The sequence below is a fragment of the Danio rerio genome, chromosome 6 (genome assembly GCF_052040795.2).
Source record: "Danio rerio strain M-AB ecotype USA chromosome 6, GRCz13ab, whole genome shotgun sequence".
Lineage (NCBI taxonomy): Eukaryota > Metazoa > Chordata > Actinopteri > Cypriniformes > Danionidae > Danio > Danio rerio.
Genome location: NC_141026.1, coordinates 56,999,986 through 57,018,810, shown reverse-complemented (window position 1 = coordinate 57,018,810; position 18,825 = coordinate 56,999,986). Strand labels below are relative to the sequence as shown.

The following is an 18,825-nucleotide window of genomic DNA, read 5'->3' as shown; positions in this document are numbered from 1 at the left end:
TATTTTAATTTATGACAATGAGCAATAAGACATAATATGCAGAAAGCTGCGCTTTAATTTTGAATGGTGATGCCCACGGACATTGTCACCAGATATAAATCAGAGGTAAGACTCTCTCATGCACAGCCCTTGGCTAGTCTGCAGTTCGGTCAATGCTCCTAACGGATTAACAGCTCTCGTTAATAGTTCAGCATGCTTACACTTTCGAATTTAACATGAAACACACATTTACTGGTAGGAATGACCTCCGGTTCTACTCATCATTCTCTCCTATATAGCTATATATGCCTATTACATATCCATAATACACTGTGATATAACCGGGCTCGGATCGTTTCGCTTTCTCACTACAATCCATCCGCTCCAAAGTTCGTTTCAATCAAGCCGAGACCACCTCATTCAGGCAATCTCGACCCGATTGATTTGGCGCAGATTCGAGCGCGATTGCTGGTTTTACATATGCCAAACGAACCGCTCTAACTAGGCAAACGAGACAGGTTCCGAAACAAAAGTCTAGGTGTGAAAGCACCCTTAGATAGCCTACAAATGCGTACATGCACAATATTCCACTTTTTTAAAAAAAGGATAATAATTTATGCAGTCATGAACATGTTTTGACCACTAATATGCTAATATGAAAATAAAATGAATAAATGAATACAAATGCTTTGCTTAATTAAATGATTCATCTCTGAAAATAAGGAGTAAATAAGAGTCAAAATATATGTGGAGTAATGTCATTTAGTTGTATGTTTAGTTGCAAACTGTACGTTAAAATTTTTAAAAAGTGTATTTAATTTCTTATACTGTTCAAATAAATGTTAAAGCTGTATCAGAATTATTTCAGCATTAAAAACCATGCAGTTTGCAGGAGGTGATTCAGTGTACCTGGATCAAGAAATTTCACATTACTTTCCTTAAAAAGTAATTAGGTAATACATTTAGGTACTGTTTCACTTTAGATTCTATTACATGACAATGACTGTAAAGAAATCAGTCATTTGAGTGAAGTGTCTGGAGCAGAATGGTTATAAACGTTGGTTAGTGCGGAGACCTTGCAGGACTGGCGGTGCATGTTGAAGGTGTTGGTAATGGCTGGCGTGAGCTCGCGGGCGCTGCGCTCCACCAGGTACTCCGCCAGCCGGTAGGTGAGGTAGGTTTTCCCAGTGCCGCTGGGACCAGACAGGATCAGCCGACGGTGCTTCAGCAGCAGACTGATGTAGTGTTGCATCATGGGCTTCGGGACGAGCGTCTCAAACACCAGCACGTCCACACACTTCTCCTTCAGCCCTGCACACAGACACCATCGCAGATCAGTGTTTTATAGAGAGACATTGATTACAAATCAATTAATTTATTCATTAGTATAAGTAATAATAATAATAATATTAATAATAATAATAATAATAATTATCACCACAGATTATTATTCACCACAGAGGAATGAACAACCAACTTGTCCAGCATGTTTTAAGCAGCGGATGCCCTTCCAGCCGCAACCCAACACTGGGAAACACCCATACACTCTTGCATTCACACACATACACTAAGGTCAATTTAGTTTACCCAATCCACCTATAGCGCATGATTTTGGACAGTGGGGGAAGTATAATTAATGTTTGTTCATCACTAATATATATTTACAATTAGTTTTTTTTCGTTCTTTTTTAGATTATTTTTGTTTTACTAAATGAAAATGAGGATTATTTACCCGGCAAGTACCTGAAATAAAATATATTTTTATATTTTCTTTCTTTCAATTAACTTCTTTCATTATTTTATTCTTGTTAACCATAACACCACTAATAATAGTATTAATAATAACAATAATAATAATTATTAATAGTAATACTTATACAATTACTCATAAAATACAAGTTGTACAATTATGTTACACTCATTAATATCGATTGTACATAATTATAATTACACATTTGATATGCACAGTTAAATAAAATATAAACTTGAGAAATAAAAATATAACCAAATAAAAAAATTGCATAAGACACATAATTATGCAATTAATTTTATAAATTATATAAATTATATAAATATTGATCTTACTCTTTCACCTAAGCAGATGTTTTATCATTATCATTATCTTTATTATCAGGCGACACTGTGGCTCAGTGGTTAGCACTGTTGCCTCAAAGCAAGAAGGTCACTGGTTCAAGTCCTGGTTCGGTCAGCTGGCATTTCAGTGTGGAGTTTGCATGTTCTCCACGTGTTGGCGTGGGTTTCCTCAGATGCTCCAGTTTCCCCCACAGTCCAAACACGTGCGCTATAGGTGACTTGGGTAAACTAAATTGGCCGTGGTGTATGTGTGTGAATAATTGTGTACGAATGTTACCCAGGACTGGGTTGATGCTGGAAGGGCATCCGCTGTGTAAAACATATGCTGGGAAAGTTGGCAGTTCATTCTGCTGTGGCGACCCCTGATTAATAAAGGGACTAAGCCAAAAGACAATGAATGAATTTTAAAATTTATTATCTCAAGACTTCTGGTCTCATTCACTTCAATTCATTTTTAGCCATAAAACAGCCTGTTATGCTGATATTTGCTGTACTCTGTCATTCACTGCGCTCTTATTTACCCAACTATAAAAACTTCTGCTGCTGAGAAACCTGGAAATGTGAAAAGAGTCCATAGAAATGTAGCATTGAGTATAAGATGTGTATTGACTGACCCTTGAGGGCCACAGTGATGCAGGCCTGTCCTCGGCTGTAGAGGCGCACCGGTGGCGTCTCTGGCGGCTGCGCCCCCAAAACCCTCTTCAGGTGACTGAGGCTGTAGCTGTAGATGGAGTCCTGAGAGAGGCCAAGGCTGGAGCCCGGGTCCACCACCGACAGATACTCCTGCACACACACACACACACACACACACACACTCACTGTAAAGGAGAGTTTTCATTCTTCATCTCAACGTGAAGAGTTTTCAGAGGCCGACACTCACTTTAAAAGCCTGGATAACAGCAGAGTCCAGAGAAAACCAGTCCGTCCGTCCACTGATCCTAACTGAGCCGATGAAAAACTCCAGCTGTTTCACCTCCTGTCAATCACACATTTAATTTTAATAAAATATAGAGCAAGTTAAGGTTTGTTATGGGTGTAAATATATATATATATATAATGCCATTGTGGTTAACTAAAATGAATTATTAGCTAAAAAACTATTTTAATTTGTTTTAGGTAATTGGAATACAGCTAAATATAAATAAATAAATAAATAAACAAATAAATAAACAAATTAATTAATTAATTAATTAAATTAAAATAAACAATAAAATAATACATAAATAAATAAATAATGAAAAAAATAATAAAACATTTAAATAAATAAAAATAAATAAAATCAAATAATAAATAAATAATAAAATAAATAAAAATTAAATTATATAAAATAATAAAATTAAATAAAAAATTGTACAATTAAATTAATAAATAATAAAATAAATAAAAATAAAATAAATAAAAAATTTAAAATAAAATAAAACATCAAAAACATCAAAAAATATAAACTAGAAAAATTTTAATTTCTACCATTGAAACTGAAGAGGAAATCGTTTTAAAATATACAGAAAAATTATAAAATAAAAAAAAAACATAAGATAAATACAACAAAAATTATGAAAGCATAAAACATTATAACTAAAAAAAACTAAAATTAGAAAGATTGCCTTAACAATTGAGAATATCATAATTCTGAAAAGAAAATGCTGAAAATCAAATCAACATATGTAAAACAAAAAAAAGTAGAAATAGTAAAAATAAAATACAGTAAATAACATTGCATTTTTAATTGGTTGTAAATATAACATGCAAATAAAAACTAAATAAATATAAAACAAACTATGACAAACTAAATGCACACAAAAAAGGCTAATTCAATATATATTATAACAATAAATAATGTAAAAAAAAATACAAAGACAACAGTAAATATTAAATAATATTCAGTAAAGTGTTTTGCTGTATTTACTACAGAATTGCCAGCTCTTTAATGAACAGTAAAGGAGTAAATTACTCACATCTTTAAACAGCTGCTGGTTTGGGATGCGAACCAACACTCTGACGAGACTTTCATCCTTCTGAAGAGTGGAGGTGGGACTGTGAAACACGTCTGTGAAAGCAGCAGAAATTACAGTGAGAAAGTCCTGAAATTACTGTAAAAAAATATTGTCTTCCTGCAAACGTGTGTAAACCTGGATAAGGCTCAGTTTGTCCAGTGCCAGCGGTTTTGCTGAATGATGACACAGATTGCCGTGGTGACGAGACGCCCAATGACCCGAGCCCAGAGGACTGGGAGGTGGAGCTTGGAGGTCTGGAGGTAGGGCCACCTGTCTTCAGCTGGTCATTCTCCGCCTTCAGGTTCTCGACTGTAAGCTGGCAATGCATTTATATCACATATGTGAGTTTAATGTGTTTATTATTTTGGTAACACTTTACAATAGGTTGCATTAGTTTATGCATTTACAAACATGAACAAACAATGAGCAAAACATTTACAGTATTTGTTCATGCTAGTTAATAGAAATACGGTTATTGGTTGTTAGATGTTACCTCACTGTACATTAACTAATGTGAACAAGCATTAACAGGATTTTAATAATACATTAGTAAATGTTGAACTTTGATTACTAAATGCCGCACAGGTATTGTTCATTATTAGTTCATGTTAGTAAATACATTAACTCATGAAACCTTATTATAAAGTGTGACCTTTATTTTTAACTTGTAACAATAATCAACCAGTACACATGCACGCATGCACACACACACCTGCATGTTGGTCATGGCTTCCTGCAGTTGCTCCAGCTGATGTGCAGAGCTCAGCGCCTCCAGCCGGATGTCAGTCAGCTTTCGTTCCTTTTCCCACAATTCAGAGCGTAACTCTGACACCACTTTTTCATCCCGCTCTGTCTCCTCTGGACCCCCGCAGGACCTGCTGGAAAACGCGAGCTGACATTACACTGTAGAGACTTTATACAGCAGGTGTGTGTGTGTGTGTGTGTGTGTGTGTGTGTGCAGGAGTATCTGTCGGTGGTATCTGTCGGTTCTCAAACCAGGAGGTAAAGGTTTTATTTTATTAATTACATGTAGATTTATGTCCCAGTCACATTTTTTTTTGGTTTAAAATATATTACTTTAAGTAATAATTTTACTTAAAAACTTGCTTGAAATAACAAGAGTAATATTTTTGTAATTATTAATTTAAATATTTAAATGGAAAATAGTTATCTTAAAGTGCATAAATATCTTACAATATTACTGCTTTTGCTGTAGTTTTGGATAAAATAAATACAGGCTTGGTGAGCAGAAAAGGCTTCTTTAAAAACATTAAAAATGTTTGTGTTCAGAAACATTTGATTTGTTAAGTATTTTTTACACAAAGTAAATAAATAAATAAATAAATAAATAAATAAACATAAAATATATAAATATACAATGAATAAATAAATAAAATAAACAATAAATAAATAAATAAAACATATCAGCAAACAATAAATAAATAAACATAACAAAACAAACAAACAATAAATAAATATAAAACTTAAAAATAAAACTAATAAAAAAAAGCAAACAATAAAAAAATAAATATAAAAATATAAATAAACAAACAAAAAATAAATAAATAAACAAAATAAATGAAACAAATAATAAATAAAAGATAAATAAACAATAAATAAATAAATCAAATATATAAGCAAACAATAAATAAACAAAACATAAATAAACAAACAACAAATAAACTAAATAAATGAAACAAACAAACAATAAATATACAAATAAACAATAAATAAATAAATATAAAATATATAAATAAACAAACTACAAGTAAATAAACAAAACAATTGAAACAAACAATAAATAAAATACATAAATAATCAATAAATAAAATAATAAAATATATAAGCAAACAACAAATAAATAAATAAATATAAAACAAATAAACAAACAAACAATAAAAAATATAAAATATATAAATAAACTAACAGTACAAAAAATAAGTGAAACAAACAATAAATAAATATATAAATAAACAGTAAATAAATAAATATACAACATAAGCAAACAACAAATAAAGAAACAAAATAAATGAAACAAACAATAAATAAAATATATAAATAAGCAATAAATAAAATAATAAAATATATAAGCAAACAATAAATAAATAAATATAAAACAAATAAACAAACAATAAAAATATAAAATATATAAAAAAACTAACAGCAAAAAATAAAATAAACAAACAAACAATACATAAATAAAACATATAAATAAACAAACTATGAATAAACAAAATATATAAACAAACAAACAATAAATAAATAAATAAATAAATAAAGTCATGAACTTCATCAAGTTTTTAAAATATTTTATATTTATAGTTATTATGAATGCAGAAGGTGCATGAACTTAAATAATCATATCCAATCATATCGTCATGGGGAATTTCCTCCTCTCACTTTCTCCCATGCATTAAATATGATATAATGATATTTTATCCTCTATTCCTGATGTTTTTAAGTCCATGTGGACAAATCATTTTTGGGTAAAATATCACAGTTTACTTTATTTTGCTATCCTCAATTCCATCAGTGAATGAAAATGTTTTCTATGGAGGACCAGGAGAGCCAGTTAGAAATGAAATAAAGAATCAAATCATCAATTGAATAATAGAATGTATATAAAAGGACATAATAATGTATATAAATAAATCACAATTTAAATTATTGTATTGCTTTAAATTGTTAAACTGGCTCTCCTAGTCCTTCATAGTTCTCCACCCAATTGTTAAAAAATTAAAAAAACTATATCAGGTGCCTGAAAATTTTTTGGTTTGACTGTAATGTGTCATATACAATGTAGGATATGTTATATTTCTCACCCTGATGTTGAAGTCGAAGCCTTTGTGAAGGTGTTGTCCACATTATGGTGGATTTTGGGTGAGGATGGAGCAGACGCTTCAGGGGTTGCGATCTCTTCTATATCTGCGTATGGAGCTTTGGGTCCCTTTTTGCTGAAGGCCTTGTTAAAGGAGCTCCGCAACTATATGTGGATGAGAAATGAGAAGTCATATTGTAAAAAGTAAACAACAATTCGTGGTTTGTTAGTATTTTTTTTAGTATAGATGGTTTGGATTCATAATGAACAAATAACAGAGTCATGTGGTATGGTGTATGATTTAATGTGTGGTGTATGCATTACTGTCAGTGTCTTGATAATAAAGTTTTTTTGTGCTGTTGAAAAGCCTCTTAATTTTCAACATGCATTAGTAGTGTAACAAAGAAGATAACAAAGAAGATATTTCTATTGTTAAAGAAAACTGAACCTAAATCTATTAAAAATACCAAAAGACATCAAAAAACTAAAAAAAAATTTTGATGTGTAAACTAACAACAATAAATACATTTAATAATACTAAAACTGAAAGTAAAAAAAAGTATGACAATAAACTCTGGAAATAAAGTATTTAATTATTTTTTAATAATTAAAAAATTTAATTTTAAAAAGAAAAAAAGACAATTGACTTTAAAAAAGTAAAAATAATTAAAAAAATTAAATGACAAAAAACGGAAAAATACAATTTAACTAAAAAAAGTTACACAAATTTTAAAAATTAATGACAAAAACTGGAAGAAAATACAATTTAACAAAAAAAGGTAAATAACAAAAATTGGAAAAAAACAATTTAACTAAAAAAGTCACAATAATTAAAGAATTAAATGACAAAAAATGGAAAAAATACAATTTAACTAAAAAAGTCACAATAATTAAAGAATTAAATGACAGAAAAATGGAAAAAATACAATTTAACTTAAAAAGTAAAAATAATTTTAGAAAAATAAATTACAAAAAATGGAAGAAATACAATTTAACTAAAAACGTTGCAATAATTGAACAATTAATTGACAGCAAAATGGAAAAAATACAATTTAACAAAAAAAAGTTACACAAATTAAAAATATTAATGACAAAAATACAATTTAACAAAAAAATAAATAAAATGGAAAAAATACAATTAAACTAAAAAAAGTAACAATAAATAAATGACAGCAAACATACAATTTAACTAAAAAAGTTACACAAATTTTAAAAATAAATGACAAAAACTAGAAGAAATAAATTTTAACTGAAAAAGTCACAATAATTAAAGAATTAAAAGACAGAAAAATGAAAAAAATACAATTTAACTTAAAAAGTTAAAGCAATTTAAAAATGAAACGACAAAAACTAGAAAAAATATTATTTAACCAACAAAAAAAAATTGTTCAAATAATTTAATAACTATAGTATCGTTTCTCAAAGGATTGCCTTTATCCGTGGTAAATTTATTATAAATGATTAAATAAAATCTGTTGTGAGGTTTACAGTAGAAATAATGGTAGGTGAGAGGCATTAGTTATGACAATATTAATCACAAAGCACTTTAAAAAATGCATATAAATAATAGAGAGCAGTACAGGACACCAGAAACAATATGAGTTTAATTTCAGCCAATAAGTCTACAAATAATTCATAAGTGATGGGGATTTTTAACAACTGAAAACATTTTAAAGACAGGCATGTAGGGAGCTCAGAGGTTTTGTATCAGTTGCACACTTGTTTACATTAATTCAAACTATTTTTAAATCAGCCTTGTTTATTAGTAGAATCTGTGCATAAAAACTACATTACCCACAATGCTGTGCAGGAAATTCTGCCAGAGTTGTACTGAGAAAAAGCAGGATAAGTTTTCTATATGCTCCACCTACTAACATGGAGCACAGTGAAAGGTATAATCCAGTCCAGAAAGGCATAATCCATAACCTAATTGAGGGGCGGCATGGTGACTCAGTGGTTAGCCCTGTTGCCTCAAAGCAAGAAGGTCACCAGTTTGAGTCCTGGATGCGTCAGTTGCCATTTCCATGTGGAGTTTGCATGTTTGTCCCTATGTTGGCGTGGGTTTCCTCCGTGTGCATCGGTTTCCCCCACAGTGCATAGAAATGTGCTATCGGTGAACTGTATGAACTAAATTGGCCATAGTAGCATATTGGTGTGTGTGTCAGTGCAGGAGTGTATGGGTGTTTCCCAGTAGTGGGTTGCAGTTGGAAGGGCATCCACTGCGTAATAAATCAGAGACTAAGCCGAAGAATGAGACTTATTAACTGAGTTTCAGACACACACAATACACACAGCACCACACAATGCACTGACAATGAAGACTTTTTCTGATGCATATATTGCATGATGGATGGGATGGGATGGGATGGGACGGGCGGGGAAAACAACTCACCTCATAGACCTGTAAAAAGGGAGCAGGGAAGCATAGGGAAGAAATCACAGTCATACTTAATTACAAATACACTGATAACATTTTCTGAATTTTATTGCAGTGGACAACCAGACTGATCTGTCAGGTTTTGGATTAGAGGTTAAGAGGTTTTGGATTAGCTTTGGGGGAAGAAGTATTGAACACGTCAGGGGAATAATGTTTCTAAAGGAGCTGTTGACATGGAATTGAACCAGATTTTGGTAAAAACCCAAACAATACAAACATAAAAATAAGACAAGACTTCAACAGAGTTTAAAAATCTTGACACTATTTTGCATTTTCTATTGGATTCAGTCAGGTGACTGGCTGGCCATTCTGCAGCTTGATTTTCTTTCTCTGAAAGCATTATAGAGTTTGCTTGGCTGTGTTTTGGATTATTGTCTTGCTGACAAGTCCACCCTGGTTTCATCTTCATCATCCTGCTAACAATAAATGAATGAATATAAAACATATAAACAAACAAACAAACAATAAATAAATAAACAAATATAAAACATATAAACAAACAAACAAACAATAAATAAATAAACAAATATAAAATATATAAACAATCAAATAAACAATAAATAAATATAAAATATATAAACAAACAAAGAATAAAAAATATAAAATATATAAACAAAGAATAAATACATATAAAATATACAAACAAACAAACAAACAAACAAACGATAAATATTAATTTATAAACAAACAAAAAATAAAAATACATATAAAATTTAAACAAACAATAAATAAATAAACAAACAAATATATAATATTTAAACAAACAATAAAAAAATATAAAATATATAAACAAACAAACAATAAATAAATAAATAAATATAAACTATATAAACAAACAAACAATAAATAAATAAATATAAAATATATAAATAATTAAACAAAAAAAAAACCCAATAAGAACATAAAAATAAAACAAGACTTCAACAGAGTTTAAAAAACTTAAAATATTGTTATTTTGTATTTTCTATTGGATTCAAGTCTGGCAATTAAGGTGACTGCCTGGCCATTCTACAGCTTTATTTTCTTTCTCTGAAAGCATTACAGAGTTTGCTTGGCTGTGTTTGGTAATTGTCTTGACTGAAGCAGCTGATATTCATTTACACTGGGGAAGGGCAGAGGGTTGCTGAAAAACTACTGAGGGTTTTCCGCTGCTTTCTGGGCTTTCCCTGCAATTGTGCACCTCCCTTTCTTTATGTGTTCAATACTTTTTTCCAGTGCCATTTCATTTTATTACACAGAACTTCATAGTTTTGTTTACTTTGAACTTTAGTTTTGTTTACTTTGCATTTAAGGATTTCTTTGGTTGTCACATTTAGAAATATGTTTTCTGAAAAAATGGTGATGTGTTCAATACTTGTTTCTCCTCACTGCAACTGAAGTTTTTTTTTTTTTTTTTAATCAGGTTATTATGTTTTCTTGTTCACATCCTCACCCAGCTTTTCTTCTTCTTCTTTTTGGCCTCCTGCTCCTTCAGGCTGCCAGCGCTGGAGTGACTGGTGATGCTGTTCAGACTGGAGATGCTCTCGGATGAGTTCTGCCGGTCAATCTGCAGCTCTGAGAGAAAAAGTTAGTGCTCATTTAGTGGACACTTCATACAGAAGATATGTATATTTCATACATTTAAATTCTTTCAGTTTGTGATATTTTGCTGTTTAAGCATGGAAAAGTAACTGGAGTACCTGATGCACAAGCTGTAAAGGCTCTGCCCTCTTCTGGATCATTTACATATAAAGAGACACACACACAAAAAGAGTTTGTTTTGAATTCCACTCACAAACAGGGCTTAAATGATCTGTGATATGAAACTTCACTGACAAATTCTGGCATTGGCACTGCTCTAATCGGGCATTATAGCACCCATTTAGGTGAAAACAATGGAAAAAAAACAATGAAATAAAATTTTATTAAAATGATTAAAAAAAAATGGTCCCATGAAATTTACTAAATTTAAAACGTAAAAAAATTATTATATTTGATATTTTCTTTAAAAATTAGCATTTTTTCTCCAACTCCTGAGTTTAGGATATGTAATTTTATTTTTATAGTGACGAATAAGTTCTTTTCATTGCCTTTGAAGTCAAATAACTGAACATAAACATTTGAGGCTGAGAAAAATGCGCAGTTTAGGACAATATTTCAAATGGCATTTAGACGTTTTTGTATCTGAACACTTAATAAATATATATATATATATATATATATATATATATATATATATATATATATATATATATATATATATATATGTAAATATATTATTTATATAATATATAAATATAAATATATATTTATTTATTTTTGCTTATTCTGAAGTCTGATGTTCAAACCTTTGGGCATGGGGTCAGGGGTGCTGAGAGCCCCATGGATCAGGGTCTGAGCCTCTGTGTTCTTTGTCTTCAGAACCTCTATGGTTTCCTTCAGGTCCTGTAGCTCAGTATCCTGAAATTATGAGTCAAAGATAAATTAAAAAATTTAAAAATGACTGGAACATTAACATATGACACACTAATATAAATTTATTTGTGTGTTATACTATTTATTTATATATGTATACTTCCATATATTTGATCAACGGAAGTAAAATCTTGTGCAATATATCTTGACATTATAACTTTTACTCTTTTTTTTTTTTTTGTACTTTATCTTGCCAAGTTGCTTTGACACAACCTACATTGTAAAAATCACTATAGAAATAAAGATGAATTGAATTACATTGTAAAATTATGATAATGGTTTCCAAAAAAAATGTTAAGCACCTGTTGAACTGTTTTTAACTTTGATAATAATCATACATGTTTTTTGATCATCAGATCAGCATATCAGGATTATAACTCAAAGCTAGTTGGGGCTTTGCAGGACGGAGAAACAATGCAGATAATGTGGCATTGCAGCCCATAAATAAATATCAATTTCAACAGTTCACACTTAGCTGATGATTGATTATAAAGCATGTTTGGCATGTTGTCCCGGGAGAGAGCTCATAAGATCCTCGAGCCCGGGGCTACTTCCTGTTTGCAGGATGAGAGGGGAGTTTAAGCTCAGGTAGAACTCCCCTGCTATGTTGAATGCCATATTAGGGATTGCTACAGGGAGATATACTGCTGATTAAGAGTTTGTCTATGGTGCTAATTTGGTTTGGTCAATTCACCTATGTCAACAAGCTTTTGGACTGTAGAAGGAAACCGGAGAACCTGGGGGAAACCCACGCGAGCATGGGGAGAATGTGTAAACTCCGCACAGAAATGTTAACTGGCCTGTTAGAGACTTGGACCAGTGACGATCTTGCTTCAAGGCAACAGTGCTAACCACTAGGCCGCCGTGCCACCCTTTCAAGGAAAAGAAAGGAGGAGTAGGGGTGGAAGGGGGGATTCTTTAAGCTGAAGATAACTGAGGTAAAGAGCTCTGGTTATTTATAATGACTTAGGAATCATCCGATCGGCGAATCATGCGTTGGCTAATGCAGGACAAGCAGTGGCCAATCATAAGCACGTGATCCTCTCAAAACTAGTTAATAAATAAACATCGCTTAAAATATATCTTTTAAATCATAAAAATATTTCACAATTTTTAGCTTTTTTTCCTTCACTTTCATCAAATAAAAAAGGGCTCTGATGAGCATTAACATTTGTAAACATTTCCCAGAGGCCAGAGTTTTGAATTATTGGCTTGTTAAATATGCAATGTCAACATAACCAAATGTACAGTGTGTAGTTGCTGTACACACTGACCTTCTGTTCAGAAGTGACGGACAGACTCTGCAGTCGTGCCGTCATGAGTGCCAAACTCTGCTCAAACGCCGCCACCAGGTTAGCCTGCAAATATAATCAATACAGGTAAGCGTCTGATAAACACACACAGATCATTAAACACACACACGCGCGCTTGCACGCACGCACGCACACACACACACACACACACACACACACACACACACACACACTCGGATGAATGTGTCTCCATCAGGACCAGGAAAAGGATGGGAATCAAGAAAAGCTGTGACAATGGGCAGATGAAAAGTGAATAGAGGATGTCCTGCAGCCTGAAAATGAAAAAACACGGGGTTGCCATATAACGACACACACACAAGCTACAAAAGACAGTGTGTGTGAAAGAAAGACAATGGAGTCATCCTAATAAAAATACAAAATCCATCATGCTATTCACTCATGCCAGTGCAACACATATAGACACAGTTGACACGTTCAATTTACAAGTGGTGAAGCTAGGCTGTGTGGTTGCTAATAGATGTTTTGATTGTTTACCATGTTGCTACACAATTGCTAAGATTGAATGTGGCTGCTACAGTGTTGTGTAATGGGAAAAGTTTTGGTACATTGTTAGTTTGGTTTAGTTTGGTACAGAGTTAGTTTGGTTGTGAGTGTTCTGGGTGGTTGTTAAGTAGTTGGTGAGCTTTTGCAAAGGTGTTCTGGGTGGTTTTCAGAGCATAGCCATGTTATTTTTCCCTGCTTGCCATGACTTTGTTAGTAGGTTGTTAAAGATGTACATATAGAATACTTTGCCCTAATAATACAATGCAAGCTGTAATCACAGAATTAAATACTTTAATGTGGTGTGTGGCTATCCATATGGATTGCTAAGTTGTTGCTATACAGTTCTGGGTAGCTGTTAGGAAGTTGCTAGCGCATACCTGTCAACCCTCCCATTTTTCCTGGGATTCTCCCATATTTTACATTTCTATCCTGCTATCATCCCGTAATGGTACTTTTAACCCAGGCTTATTCTGAAAACGTAGTCCCGTGGACGTTTCTGGGGACCGTAAAATACGTCCTGGGAGGTACGTATGGCTGCATTTCATTTTTTTTCAGCGAACGCTACGGGGCGGTATGACGCTGTTCCCTTTCGCGCTTGCCGGCTGACTGCTTGCCTCCGTGTGGAGGGCTTTTCCTGCCGCAACCAGTTTTTCCAGTCAGCTCATCGTGTGCGTCGGCAGACTTCAGTTGCAGAGAGGAGGGGTTGAACATGGCGAGCAGGTTCGAGTCCGCGGAAGAGCGGTTCCAGAAATCAGGTAAGACAAAAACAGAATCCAAAAAAAAAGGGGAACGAGTTCATAACAGGATGAGAACGTGGTGAAATCCGAAAATGTGATAAAAAAAAAATCAGACGAGGGTTTTTCTTTTTCTACACGGCTTTTCTAAATTGTTGCTCGGGTTTAGGGAAGTGAGCGGGCGGGCGGGTCAATCGGTAAAATTGGTTGGGTTTAGGAAAGGAGGGGGGTGGGTCAGCCGATTGGCCGGTCGCACAGGCACACATTTAGTCAGTCAGACAGCGGCCTCTGGTGGGTTCACGCGAGAACAGCGCGGGCGCAAACGGCACTCGCGAGAGACATTCGAGATACGAAAAAGCGCACACAGCGGCCTCTCGCGGATTCGCGAAAACAAAAACTGCAAAAATACGTACCTCCCGGGACATATTTCGCAGTCTCCAGAAACGTCCATGGCACTACATTTTCAGAATGAGCCTGGGTTAGGTATTTTCCCCTCTCCCATGTTTTTAATATTTCTATGAAGGGTAGCAATAAATGTATAGGGAGTCGTTCCTCACTATATATGCAACCCATATAGCCAACCCACCAGGGGACGGCCCCTTGCTCTTAAATCTGAATCTGTTCAGTGCTTTCATTTTATTTAGGCATGAAAATATGTTGAAATAAATATAAAAAAATGGCAGATTCCCTTCCATCATAGATATATACACTAGATATCACATACGGACCCTGAGCATGCGTCAATAGTGCCGCCACATTTGTACAGTGCTCTCAGCACGAATGTCATTCAACCGAACTAGTCATGACTAAAGCCAATGTGAAGATGCTGGACTCTGGCGCTGTGTATGGGTGTAGTAATGAGCAAACAAAGAAAACAAAGCACAAAGGCAGAATATTTAATAGGTAAGATTTTGTTTTATTATGTTTTTGTGTGATACGACCTTTTGTGCTTCACAAGTAGTTGAGGATAATAATGTTAGGCTACTTACTGCATTTACCAGAAGGCAAAGTAGCACCAGCTCGAAAAGAAATATGAAAAAGAAATATGACAACAAGACGCTGTGGTGCTAGAAACTTGTGTTATTGTTATCTACTGTAAGTGAATGAGTCGTTCATAATGGGATTCATTCACAAACCAATTGCTCCCTCCGTTAGAAGGAGAAGTGAAAGCAGGAGAGGGGGTGTGTTTCAGGACAAGGATTAGATCAAATTCAAAAGAAAGGGAGGATAATGCATTTGCATGCACACAAACACACGCTCTTTATCAGGAATGCCTGTGCGGTCACTTATCCATCGATGTAGAAAAGTGATGTCAAATTATAATTTTCGTAATTTAAAATAAATATTTGAATACTGATCACCAGGAAAATTCCCGGTCATAGATATATGTATATATGTGGATGGCCAGTCCTCAACTGCACATTTCTCCTGCATTCATTTCAAAGGAGCGCTAAACTGAAATGGCAGCTCTGTTGACGCATTCCTTCCAATAGACAACAACAGGGTGGGTGACATCTAATGTAAATATCTATGCCCTTCCTTTTCATTACAGGCGCCGTTGTCCCTCCTATGTACTCCTCAAAACAGTCAGTTCATGTAGCGGTGCGTGTCTCAGACCATATTAATAAATAGATGCTGTTTCCCAAACGGATTCTGTACACACGATTTAAAGTGGAGCGAAAGTGGAAACTCTGGGTTTTGGGTACGTGTTTGAATAGACATATACACATAATAATAATAATTGTAATAATAATAATAATAATAACAACAATAATAATAATAATACCAACATCTAAGCATTTCGATCTGGATCTTTTTTCTTTTAAACACAACAAGTTTTGTCTTTAATGAGCATAAACCGTTAGGAAAGCAATCGAATGCTTGCATTATAGATGTGTGCATTTTTAAAGTGACAGCTCTGTTATTTAATGCAATCAAATGAAAAATCTAAATGAGAGATTCATTCACTGCTCTTTAATCAGAATGTTTAAGTTATACAGTAAAGAAGAGCTGCACGATTCTGGCTAAAATGAGAATCACAATTTTTTTTTTTTGCCTAAAATAAAGATCAAGATTTTCTCACGATTCTGTAGATGTAAAATAAAGGTTAACATGAGCGGGCTATTCTTGTTGTTAATCTTAAACATGTGGTAAACAGCAATAGGCTTTGTGTAGCGGTACTGTTGGTTAAAATGACTTGAACAGACTTTGGATTTGTCCTGGATATTAATGCTGATAATAATTCTGATGTTGAATTGTTGTGTTTGAGACATAAGCTTACAATCTGTAATTTTCTGCTTAAAATCTGTCACTAACGTTTTGTGAATACAGAAGACTGGGTGGAAATTTTTGCATTTCGGCGGGTTTTCGGTTTCATTTTCACTGCTAAGAGCAGTTCACTTCCCACGGGGCTCCCAAACGATCACTCTGTGCCACAAACTGAATGTAATTTACAACTTTATTACTTGTCATTCACAACTTTATTACTTGTTATTCGCAGCATATGCAGGTTCTGTTCACTAAAGTAGACCTTATTCAGAACCGCGCGTACGCGACTGCCTCTCTGTGGTAACAGTTGACGGTCAGCTCACGTCACGTGTGATTTTACAGTCAGAAATGACATTTTTGGGTTGAATTATATCTTATACATAAAGCTGGTGACTCTTTCAACACCATTTGGAGGTGTCCACGTTGCTGAACAACGTATGTAAAACAATGTGAAGACTTGTGCGGCCACCATTGCTTCTCTCCTGAACTTGAAAATATGATTGACAGAATCGTAGAAATGCTGGATTAAGATCGTCTAGGGGGTCGAATTGAGATCGCAATCTTTTTACGATTAATTGTGCAGGTCTACAGTAAAGAAAAGCTTAATGAGATTTGATCATTCAATTTCTTTGTAAAAGATATTCATTTGAATAGGCTAAACTGTTTCCTAATTCATTTGCAGCTTTTTCTAATATGTCCTATTTATACTATCATTTGTAAATAATAATAATAATAATAATAATAATAATAATAAAACATATTACTGACAGTTTTAACTGATTATTTAAAATGAAAGAGCTCCAGATAAACATGATCAGTAATTTGGGATTTTTCTGTCGCTGCTAGGGTGTTGTTATGCAGTTAATTGACTAGTTTAAGCGCATTGGTATGAAGTTGCCAAAGCATTCCCCGTGGTTGTTAGACTAAAATGCTAAGTTGTTATAAACCAGCATTGTGTCAAATATAGACCAACCTGAAGATGGGTAATTTTTTTAACTTAAATTTAACCCACTTCTTAACCCAATAGTTGCGTTTATCCATATTTGAACCAATTTGGGGTTACAAAAACCCAACAATTTTTAGAGTGCAAGGGAAATCCCATAGGGTGGTTAGGTGGTAGGAAGTTTTAGGTGGCTTCAGGGGTTTTCAATGGTTGCCAAAACATTGCAAATTGGTTGCTTATAGTGTTCTTAGTGGAGGACAGTACAAGTATGTGGGTATGAAGTATGTATGCAATACAAGTTACACCGCCAACCTGATTTCACCAAGTAGGACATGTTTCTGAATTAACATCTACAGAATGTTGATCCTGGAACAACATTCCAATCAGTTAATGATTATTAAGGGATATGTTTACCGATTATGTTAAGTTTAGGCTAACGGTTAGGTTTATATATGTCTATTGTTATCCAACTATTACTCCTCTCTGATTTTGGGAATAATTCATAGATATGGTTGTGTTTAGAGATAGGGAATAGGTATGGATTACATTTTCAAACAAAAATGATGTTCCAGGATCAACATAGATGTTAATACTGGATTGCATCGTACTTGGCAAAATCATGACGCACCAAGTAACACACTAGACAGAACACTATGGGTTCAAATAAGCAAGTGCAACTTTTTATCCTCAATCCATGCACACTCATTACTATGCCAGTGGTTCCTTCTTTCAGCATCAACACTATGACTTTTGATGAAAGAACAAACATATCCACTCCACATCATCAGTCAGCCACATTAAGGGCAGGAACACATGCAAGAACGGCAGACGGGGCTGCGAGTGACAGTCCAACAAACCTGGCCTGCCTGCAACAGCCAGAAACCCAAGGAGGAGCAGCCAGAGTCATCAGAGGCCGGGACAGGAGATCAGCCAGGGAGAGAGGGACAGTGCTGTTAGGACTAAAGCCTCCATTTCACACACTCACATTCATATATGCACTGGGACAAGCATCAGACATTAAAGGATTAGTTCACCCCCCATATGAGAAGATATTTTAAAAAATGCTGTAAAGCATGGACGTCCGTTGTAGGCATGGGATGATAACCATTTTAAAGGTATACCATGGTTTGGAAAGTCAAGGTTTTAAATGGCAATTATAGGGTTAGAATTTAGAATTTTCTTTTCTAAGCATGTCAGTATCTCTACTAACTTTCAATCTAAATCTTAGGGCAATAACATAATAATTAGGTACTTTATAAATACCTGAGGACTCATTTTTGATAATAT

At 33.6% G+C, this 18,825-nt stretch overlaps 2 protein-coding genes across 20 annotated transcripts in view; one reads left to right on the top strand and one right to left on the bottom strand.

Moving 5' to 3' along the window:
* Nucleotides 1–18,825, top strand: part of slc12a5a (solute carrier family 12 member 5a) — a 2,560,186-nt gene that overhangs the window by 1,583,769 nt on the left and 957,592 nt on the right. The gene's annotated exons all lie outside the window — the stretch shown is intronic.
* Nucleotides 1–18,825, bottom strand: part of nav1b (neuron navigator 1b) — a 947,042-nt gene that overhangs the window by 730,021 nt on the left and 198,196 nt on the right. For 7 of the 19 annotated variants that reach the window (XM_087258108.1, XM_087258111.1, XM_087258113.1 and 4 more), the window contains 11 exons: nucleotides 13,051–13,134; nucleotides 11,650–11,761; nucleotides 11,002–11,034; nucleotides 10,755–10,876; nucleotides 6,890–7,050; nucleotides 4,780–4,945; nucleotides 4,203–4,383; nucleotides 4,029–4,120; nucleotides 2,954–3,049; nucleotides 2,688–2,856; nucleotides 1,055–1,290 (listed from right to left, as the gene is read on the bottom strand). The exons of 1 other annotated variant lie outside the window; for it this stretch is intronic. In XM_087258108.1, coding sequence (XP_087114234.1) covers nucleotides 1,055–1,290; nucleotides 2,688–2,856; nucleotides 2,954–3,049; nucleotides 4,029–4,120; nucleotides 4,203–4,383; nucleotides 4,780–4,945; nucleotides 6,890–7,050; nucleotides 10,755–10,876; nucleotides 11,002–11,034; nucleotides 11,650–11,761; nucleotides 13,051–13,134 — 1,452 coding nt within the window. Of the gene's footprint in view, nucleotides 1–1,054; nucleotides 1,291–2,687; nucleotides 2,857–2,953; nucleotides 3,050–4,028; nucleotides 4,121–4,202; nucleotides 4,384–4,779; nucleotides 4,946–6,889; nucleotides 7,051–10,718; nucleotides 10,877–11,001; nucleotides 11,035–11,649; nucleotides 11,762–13,050; nucleotides 13,135–18,825 lie in introns of those variants that run through there. 11 more of the 19 variants (XM_087258109.1, XM_087258125.1, XM_087258121.1 and 8 more) reach the window with 4 other exon arrangements.